Source organism: Gavialis gangeticus, unplaced genomic scaffold (genome assembly GCF_001723915.1).
Source record: "Gavialis gangeticus isolate Ggan-Ray unplaced genomic scaffold, GavGan_comp1, whole genome shotgun sequence".
Taxonomy (NCBI): Eukaryota; Metazoa; Chordata; order Crocodylia; family Gavialidae; genus Gavialis; species Gavialis gangeticus.
This window is the reverse complement of record NW_017729024.1, coordinates 54,682,329-54,692,264: the sequence shown is the minus strand read 5'-3', so window position 1 is coordinate 54,692,264 and position 9,936 is coordinate 54,682,329. Positions and strand designations below refer to the sequence as shown.

Here is a 9,936-nt window from a genome sequence, read left to right as displayed (position 1 = left end):
CTTGCACTGGCCTCGGCCTGCCCCTCCGCTCTTCCGTTGTCGCTGCCTGCAGGGCTGACCTGGGCTGATGCAGTGATGGTTGGGGGAGGAGTGGATGCACCAGAGTGGTGGCAGTAGGGGGAGGGGAGGAGTGGGCCCAAGCTTGATGCAGAGCTGGGAGAGAAGCTGGCCCGCCACAGCAGTTGGGGGGGAGCAGTGGGCCTGGTCCGGCCTGGCCTCATGTGGCAGCCCTGAGCCCACTCCTCCCCTCCCTCTGCCCCTCCAGCAGGGAGGCGGGGGTGGGGAATAGGCCCAGAGCCCAAGAAGCAGGAGGGAAGGGGGAAGCGGGCTCGAATGGGGGGGTGGAGCTTGCACGCAGTGGCCAGTGTTGCCACCTGCTGCCCCACGCAGCTGCCACTTATGTCCAACTGCACGCCACCCCCCTGGGAGGTGGCAGTGGCACAGGGTGATGGGTGGTGGTGCTCTGTCCCTGCCTGTCATTCTTGATGGGTATTCTTGATACAGCACTGGCTGGAGCCACACCCCACCAAGGACGTTAGATGGACAGACAGACAGACGGATTAAGCCCTTATATATAGATTGCCTGTATTCCATTATATACAATCTTAGTGGTTTATTCTGTTCAGTGTATAAATGGCTTGGATAACATTACAAATAAATGAAAAGTGTTTTTAAATTTAATATTTGGTGTCCCTTTTTATGATGACTTTTTTTTATTCTGTTTCATTTCAGGAGCAGTGGAAGTATCCTATCAGAGCCCTATTGCATGCTGGGTTAGTACTATGCTTCACTGCTTTGGTGGCTCTGTTTTATCCTCCTTGATGCTTGCTGAGTCTCCAGTAGGGTTCCTTGCAAACAACATAAATGTCTTACTTGCATCATTAGTCTGGTAAGCAGTCACAATTGTAGAATGTAAATAAATAACTTTGGTCTTTCCATGTTTGACTATGAACATATCAGTGATAAGGTTTTGCCTAAATTGGAAATGTAACCTAAAACTCTGCTCAGGGCTGGGCATTGAGGCTATAAACATATGTTGCCAAATGAAGCAGATCAGTTGTGCCAGCATGTGTCCTGGCACAGCTGATCTTCATTGTGCAACGCAGATGTCACCTGTTATCCTGCAGAGTTGGGCTACCACTCCTGAGGCTTAGGAGGCCTGATCCTATGGTACAAATGTAAACAGGGGAGTCCTAGGTTCCCTGTTTCCAGACACATGCCCCAGGAATCCCATGGCAGGCATAGGGCTGCTGAATCCCTGGGACTGCCTTTGCCTGGGTTTCCCATGTGTTGACATGCACCCTGAGTTGGGGTGCAGAAGTGCAATATGTGTGTCCTGATTTCTGGACATGCCTTTGCAAATGGGGGAACCTGGGCTGCAGGCCTGTCATAGGCCCAATCCTGCATGCCTGGGAACGTGAATTTCCTGGGTGCGCAGGATCAGGCCCCTGAAGCCTCAGCAGCACCTGCCCAAGACACCTGAAGAGCACAGGCAGCTCTGGGAGACAAACTTACACCGCTTCTCTCACGGCTACAAATTTTTGGCACTTGTGGTGCAACAAAATGCGTGGACGTCTGTTTGCTTGGCTTTTGTATGGCGGCACAAAGATGACATCTGTTTCTAGCCTGACTTCAGTCTAACAGCTCATTGCATAGTGATGCACTTTCTTTTCTTTGATGTGAAAATGTTGCCTTTGCAGTACTCCTACATTTGCCACCAACAGACGTAGCAACTTGTAAATTTCAGCTTTGTAACTCAGTGTTTCTAACTTAGTTTTCCCAATGTACTTCAAGAAAATTTATTTGACTGCTTACATGCTGTCTGTTTGAAACCTAATAGACTTCCATATGATTTAGAAGCGTTTGGGTGGGGGTGGAGATTTTATAATTGTAACTTTTAAAATAAACATCACTTGCCAATAGTAGTTTTTATTATTGATGTGAGATGCATGCAGAAAGAGTCCATGTTTGCATCCAGGAAAAAACAGTGAAACTGACAAGACAAACTATCATATGCACAACGTGAACCAATCAGTAATTTTTCATAGTAGTCTTGAATGTATTAATAGTAGGTGGAGAGATTTAACAAGTGGTATATTTTAAAACTGAGTGTCCTTTTAATATCCAGAAGATATGTAAACATTATTACCCTTAAGTGAAAAGGGAGTGTGATGCCAGTGACAAATCAAAATATTTTTAAATTTTAAGAACTATTCTGCAAGATGTCCTTTTTGTTATTACAGTAATGATAGAATCGAGATCAAATGAGAATTTTATCTGCTTTATTTTAGCATTTAGTACTCATGAACTAAGTGTTACTCAGGCATTTTACAGTTTTTGGGTAATGTAGAACAGCAACATCTACTGGTAGCTCTCAGTATATACCATAACACAAGAGATTAGGAGCATGGAAAATAACAAGAGTAGTACTATGGATAACTATACCACTTTTCTACAGAATACTTAATCTACAGTCTTAATTTAAGTCTGCCTATTTTTATAGCTTGAGTAGTGTAAAATACTAAGTCAAAACTTTTCTTTGCAGTAAAGTAAAACTGCATTTTTTTGTAAAATGCATTTGCATTCCTTTACAAAATAGATTAGGTTTTTTTCAGTACATCTGAAGTGTAAACACTGTCATTCTGCAGAATAATGCCTGTATAAAGGAATCACTTGCCAGGCTCATGGTTACATCAATGTGACGAGGCTGCCATGAAAGTGAACATTTAACAGTTATTGAATATTAAGACACTTACATGAGTTACGTGATTTATGACTACATCTGCACAGTAAAACAAGACCAAGCATTGCCTCTATCTGGCTGGAGGTAGCTGAATTGTATCAAATGGGTTGGAAATGCAGTGGCAACGCACAGTGCTTGCCTCCTAATTTATACAAACTACACACATGTTAGGTCTCAGTTTTTTGTAAAAGTGTTACAAAAATGTTTTGATGGAACAAGATCATTCTGAGCTGAATTTATTATATTACTTTGATTATTAGCCATTTAGCATGCTTAACATCTGTTTCAGTGCAGATGTAATTATTTGTAGTTGACCGTAGTGGCATGCAGAGTTGTTGCCTTTTCTCAGAACACTTCACTGAAGAAGGCAAAGGTGTACAAATATATCCATCTCCTAATCCAACTTCAGATGAAGATCTGGGCATTGATAGGCATTTAGTATCCAAGTTTTTAACTGACTGACTATTCATGACCCCCTTTCCCAGTAGTGGCTCTGCATCTACACTTGTGCAACGTAGTGTGGTCACTTTTTTTGCATAACTTAAAAGTAATTAAATAGTTCCCTTATGTGAGGAAGAAGACCATCAGTCAGTTCCAAAAGTGGATTCAGCAGTGCTTATTTGGACAAATGTGCAGTAATGCAGCTTGTGGCAATGCATTAATACACATTAAAGTCTTCAAGTGAAGGGATAGGAAGTCCTTCTAAATGTTGAAATGTTCTCTCCTATCTTTTTCTTTAATTTGTTCTGACAGATTCATTTATTCAGTGCTTTAAACTAGCTACACTGGGAGTTGTACACTTAAATCAGTTTGGTGTTTTATTGCTGCCCAAGATAAACCTGGATGTGAACTACAGGGAAACTGATCCAGCCTCTGGGGAACTCGTACAACTGTCGTAACAGGAAAGGACAATGTGTTTTTATAGGTGGTGCTTTGCTTTGTCTGTGACCGCTTCCTTCTTGGGAAGGTAGTAACTTGGCTCCTCCTTATAAAGAGAAGCACAATTCCTTGCAAGGCCACAAGTCTGTCATGCCTTCATAGCTCTTGAAATCTATGAAATATGACTTTCTTTATTGTTGCCTTTGACTAATCTAAATGACACAATTGAGGGCTGAACTCTGATTGCTGGTAGGGGAGACAGAAGGAGGAAGGTTTGTTCTTTGCTGGAATTGAACTGTTTTCTCAATCCTAGATGGACAGGACAGAATGGAGAAGCCAAAACCTGCAGGAAGATGCCTTCCTCTTCCTCACATGCCTTCTACTTCCTTTTGCAGTGCAAGAAAAATGGGTAGATGTTCTTTTTCCAAACTTTAAAAAACCCAATAACAACAAATCTTTGGAGTCTTTGGCTCTGTGTAAATGCCAAATATCTGTGAAGGAACTCAAAATCTACAATACATGCCAATAAACCAATACTACAGTTCAAATATTTAGAAGTGATTGCAAGGGTTAAGAAAATGAAGATTTAGTTGCATAGGGATTTGTCTAGCTTTTAATCTTACTGGCTTCTTAAAAAAACAACCAAACTCTGTTGTTGTAGGCAATCCTGACTATCCTGGATGCCCACCTACATTGAGACCATCTTGTTTGCTGTGGAAACAAGCCCATTCTCGATAAAGTGAAGCTCCTGATTGTAGTTTAGTGTTCAAGTTATGAACACTGTGTACTAGGTTCATTTAAAGCATTTTTAAAAAATAAAGAACTTTTAGCTACAAAATCTAGAAGTTAAACAGACTAAGAAGTGCTGGTCACAATAAGATATTAGATGCATTTGTGGACAGCTTTAGCTCACAGCTGGCCTTGACAGTAACAAGTGGTGGCAGTCTTGCTAAAGTTGTATCATGTTGTGTTGCTGTCAATAATTGTTAAGTATCAGAATGTAAGTAAATGTTCTTATATAATATTAACCAAAAACTCAAGAATTTAAATTGTGAACTAACGAAGCTGTACAGAAATAAAGAACATAGTTGGTGAAGAGAAGTGTATTTTAATCTTTGTTCTAGGGCATATTAAGGGAGCTTTGGTAAATATGACTAATGATGTGGGGGACTATATGTAATAAGGAGTCTTTAGAATGGGTGTGTTGGAAATTAATCCATATATGTTTTTATATGTGTATGTATATATTTACAACTTAAGTTGCAAGTAAAAACTGTCTAAGTTGCAGAACATTTCAGTGTGCTGTCTGTTATAATGAAGCCTTTTAAGAGACTATAGGGAAACAATTTCATGAGATCACACTTAGTGAAGAGATTTTAATGAATAACTGGAAACTTTCTCTTAAATTTCAGGTATCTAGTATTTTATTGTCCACAAGATATGTTCTACCGATGCTTTTCCTTTCTGCCTCTTCGACTGATGGTTGCAGGAATGAAAGAAGTGACTAGAACTTGGAAGATAACGGGTGGAATCACACATGCGAACAGCCATTACAAAAATGCCTGGCTTATCATGGTAGCTGTTGGCTGGGCTAGAGGTAGTATATAAAATAACTTGTTTTGATGAATTGTGATATTTAAAGTTATACTGACATAACCAGATCTCTAGTCTTTGCTGTATCACTATATCCTGTCTTGCAGGGATGTTGCCTTAAACACAAACTGTTGCCTCCTCAAGGAGGGAAAGCTAGTGTAGCAATTTCTCTGCTCACATTAGGAATAGCATTGAATGATTTTGGAGGGAGCCACGTCTGTCACAGTTTAAGGATGAGTGTAAGGATTATTAGGATGAGTGGTCAGTGGCAAAAAGAACTGATGGGCCTGCTATGTAATTTGAACAGTATAATTAAGCTATTTTTTAAAATAGCTCTTAAAGCTCTTGTATTTCTGGATGGCTGGAATGCTACTTTATTTAACGTTCCTTATATGTCTTAAGACTTTTAATAAACAGATATGTTTGTGTAATTGAGTTATTTTCTAAACTACCTATCATATCTAGAAATCTATTGTAAAACTCAATGGCAATGTTAGTACTCTATAGCCAGGAGTATTCAGTGAAGTTCTGCACTTCATAGGAGTGTAAAGACAAGCTGTCACCGGAAGTGATTGCAACTTTTGCTTGCCAGTTGATCATAAAACCTATTGACCAGTCGGACTGCAACACTTCAGTTGTTCCTTTTCTTCCACAGTATATTAATCTGTGCATATGTTTCTTATAATCCTCAGACTTTAACTTCTCATAATGGAGCGCTTAGACTTTGAATACAGAGGTCACTGTAGTATGAGGTTGTTTGAAAAATAATGGCAACTTCAAAATAAAACGATTTTGTGTGCAATAAGTGGTAACACTACACAGCAGTGGAGATCATGGATGGGGGCATTACTAAATGCACCCATCACTTGCAAGTTATGTATAGAAGTGATGTGGTCCAGCAAATGGTCATTACCCAATTGTTTTATTTTGAAATTGGTGTTACTTTTTGAAATGCCCTCATATATAACAACAATGTAAGATCTGTGTAGAAATTCAAATCTGCCTTCCTCTGAATAAATGGAATACAATACCCTAAATTAATGAACTGGTGACTTCAGATGTGTCTAAGCCTCTATTTTGTGTGCCCATTCTTACAATACCTGACTTTCAAAGGGGAGGTTTATAGCAACTGGTTCTTTAAGGTATCTTAAATTAGTAACTGGTTAAGCAAGTTACCACTGAAAGTTTCAACTAATCTTCGTCTAAATCTTCATTTCTGGCACCAGATCACGTTTCCCTGAAGTTAGTGGGGGATTTCATAGCTCATCAAGGGCACTCCTAGCTACTAAATCATGAAGATGGTGGCACTGACATGTTTTACCTTATTGCATTTTCAGGAGCTGGTGGTGGCTTAATCTCTAACTTTGAACAGTTGGTGAGAGGTATCTGGAAACCTGAAAGTAATGAGCTACTGAAGATGTCTTAGTAAGTTGATAAAACCATATTGCAACAAGAATAATTCTGAAAACCTTGTTTTTCCCCACATTCAGGCTAACTTCCTTGGTTGAGCTTTTGAAAATAAATGTGAGGAGACTGCTTATAAATTCAGTCTAAAGCTTTACTATTTTCTTGACCTCTCTGAGACCATTAACTCATCATATCACTTCATAGGAACACAGGACTGCAAGAGACCTCTTGGGTTACAGAGTCCAGTCCCTTGTGGTTTGCTGACAACAAGACAAGAAGTATTTTGTCTGGAAGTGTTTGCAAGAATATAGTACAGCCATAAAGCATCCTATCACAAGCTTTGGACTTGATACAAAAAGTCCTTAGTATGCTATGAGGGGAAAAGGCAGGAGAGACTATGGGTGTTACCAAAGCCTGCGTGTCCAGATGAAAAATTGTCAGTTTGCAAAGACAGCTAATTACAGTTGGCAATTGTCTGAATTGGCAAGGCAAAAATTCTTGTCTTCTAAAAATGTTCATTCACTGTGTTTCTGACTGAATCAAGTGTGGCAGGGTAGTATGAATGAAGTGTATGATTCTTCTGATGCTTTGTGGTTCTGAAAGTAAGTAGATGATCTCCGTTTCCAAGAGTCTGGTCACTTTCAACACTGAACACGAACATGCACTCCCTCCAAAAAACAAACAAACAAACAAACAAAAAAAAGTTCCTCGCCTTTCTGGTCATATGCAAATCAACTATTAAATATTTAAGTTAGAGCAATATCTTTCTAGTAAAAGACAGATGCTGCTAGTGGTCTCCAGAGGGTAAAATGGGATTATTAAACAATTTAGCTTCTGTCTGAAGAACAAGTGAAGTGAAATTGAGTAGTAGACCACAAATTACTACTGCAAGGGCAGATAAGCCCGTTGTGGGCATTTTTAAACTAGTTTGCCTCCCCATGTGCCTTCCCATTTAGCTTCCATGGAAATAACTGTTTCAAAAACAAGGTTATGACTTCTGGTGTGAGAAAAGCAGCAGAAACAGGTAAATACTTCAAAATCCTATTTTCATCCAGCTGTCCTTGGTAATAAAGAATGACAGAACAGCAATTCAAAATATATGAGCAGAATTATTTCTAAAAGGAAGGCTCTTCAACACTTATGGTGCCAGCTACTCTAGTGATCTACATTTTTCATACTTGGTAGAAAAATGGTTTTACTCAGTTCGATGCAATGCAGCTACTTTCCTATTTAAATTTCTGAGCAAAAGAATATAGTTGTAAATACCAAATTGTTGCCTTGCAAAGACTAAAAGCAGATGTTCAGTATGCCAGGACAATGAGAAGTTGGACACCCACCAGTCCTCCTGGCTTGAAATGTTGTAAGAATACCCATGGCAACTTTTTCCCAATGGCTGGTGGTTATAAAGATATAAATTCATTAATCTAGAGGGGTTTGAGAAACAATTGGACAAGTCTTGGAGCACAGGATTGCAAATATAAATGTAAGAGTAAAGTTGAACTTTTGATCACCAAAAACATTCCAGATGCATTGAGTGAGTGGAGGGTGTATCTACATGTGCACTAACTAGCTCTGCAGTAAAGAATTGCTGTTTATATGTGCACCTGTATTAGGGTGCGGTAAATTTATTAACTCTGCTGTAGGATAGTACTGTCTGGGACAAATATCCTACATTGGAGTAGTTATGTGCACTGAAACACGTGTAGACCAGTCTGGTTCAGGCACAAGCATGCTACAGTGCAGGGGCTGTGTGCCATCTAGCCCCCCACTGTAGCACCCTCAAGTCCCAGTCAGCCCCTTCACAGCACATTAAGCTGGGGCAGAGCTGTGGAGCAGATCCTAGCTGGCAGGCAGACTCCCCCAGATCTCCCTGCCAGCCCGGGTTGCTCTGCCCTGGCTTAATGTGTTGCAGTTGCAGATGCAAATGCTGCACCCAGGAGTAATAAAATCTGGTACAACATGCACTGGAGTTTATTGACATGTTCTAATTATGTGTGGATAATAGATAGATAGATAACATTTTAAGGTGTCAAACTATGTTTCTATTTTTCCCCAACCCTCCTAGAAAGCTAGTTCTAGAGCACACAAGAAGCTGTCCTTTATACCCTTAGTCCTGAATTGAAGACTCATTTGTATTGCACAAAACAATGCTATAGAAAGACATGCCAGGCTTCCTGTGTTCCTGACCTGGAAATAGTGTAGGACTAATGTGAATGTAGTTGAGTGCACAGGTGCAACATGCCTCGATCTGGGAATAGATTTGTGCTGTATGTGCCAAAAAAATTATTCAAAATTCTTGTGGAAGAAAAAGAATGATGTGGTTGGATACCTTCTTTAAGAACATAAACAAATATTTGAGACTACTTAATAGTGAGAGGAGAAAAGGGCTTGTGAAAGGCAAAGCAAATTGAATATACTGTTAATAAAACAGAGAAAACAAACCATTTTTTTTTTTCTGAAATGGAAAGGTCACATGATATGATTTCTTTAATCTGTTAACAAATCTTATAATTAGTCTTTAATATTTCTTGCAACAAATTTTTAACCTTTCATTTTCAAGCAAGGCCTTAGTTGTGAGTTGTATGTGTTGCGGGGGGGAAGGAAAGCCACCCAATACTTGTGCTTCAGGTAACTGTTTCAATTGGAGGGTGAAGGTGAGAAATTCACACACCATGTTTGCTTTCCAGCCCTGTAAAGGTAACTCTGGTAGGAGCCATACTCTTCACACTGCAACATACCCAGAGCCTGCCAATAACGAGACACAACCTTATGTTCTTTTATACCATCTTTCTAGTAGTTACAAAGGTAAGAATTTAGAAGTACAATGCATATATTTTAAAATAATTACACAACTGTATTTTGTTTACAGTTCTTTAGAGCAAGAAGCACAATTAACTGGTTGTCTACTGAAATAACACTTTCTTCAGAAAAGGGAAAATTGAGATCTGTTCAGTATCAGTTGATGAACATTGTGTTGCTTAACTGAAGTGAATGGAGTCAATCTAATTTACATCAGGACCCAACACACAGAAAAGAATTGGTCCCAATTGCAAAGGAAATGGAGTTCCTCTGCAGACTCCTGTGGGAGATGTCCTTTTGGTGTGCAGGCAGTATAGCCCCTGTCTCTGGACTGTCTGGTTTAGGGGATGTGACAAGTGTCTGAAAATTTAGGAGAGCTGCAAATGGGAGTAGTTTCTGTTGGGGCAGACAGTTGAATCACCTTGCTAAACCACTATACAAACAATGTCTTAGTACATTTACTGACTGTGGACAAGGCTGTAGAGTGGGTTAGTTGGTTGCAAGTTTGCTTTATG

General features: G+C 39.7%; 1 protein-coding gene across 1 annotated transcript in view; it reads left to right on the top strand.

Moving 5' to 3' along the window:
- TMEM38B (transmembrane protein 38B) overlaps nucleotides 1-9,936 on the top strand; it is a 45,176-nt gene that overhangs the window by 21,562 nt on the left and 13,678 nt on the right. The window contains exons 2-5 of the mRNA XM_019517090.1: nucleotides 733-889; nucleotides 5,035-5,219; nucleotides 6,553-6,640; nucleotides 9,310-9,427. Of these exons, the coding sequence (XP_019372635.1) occupies nucleotides 733-889; nucleotides 5,035-5,219; nucleotides 6,553-6,640; nucleotides 9,310-9,427 (548 nt within the window). The remainder of the gene's footprint in view (nucleotides 1-732; nucleotides 890-5,034; nucleotides 5,220-6,552; nucleotides 6,641-9,309; nucleotides 9,428-9,936) is intronic.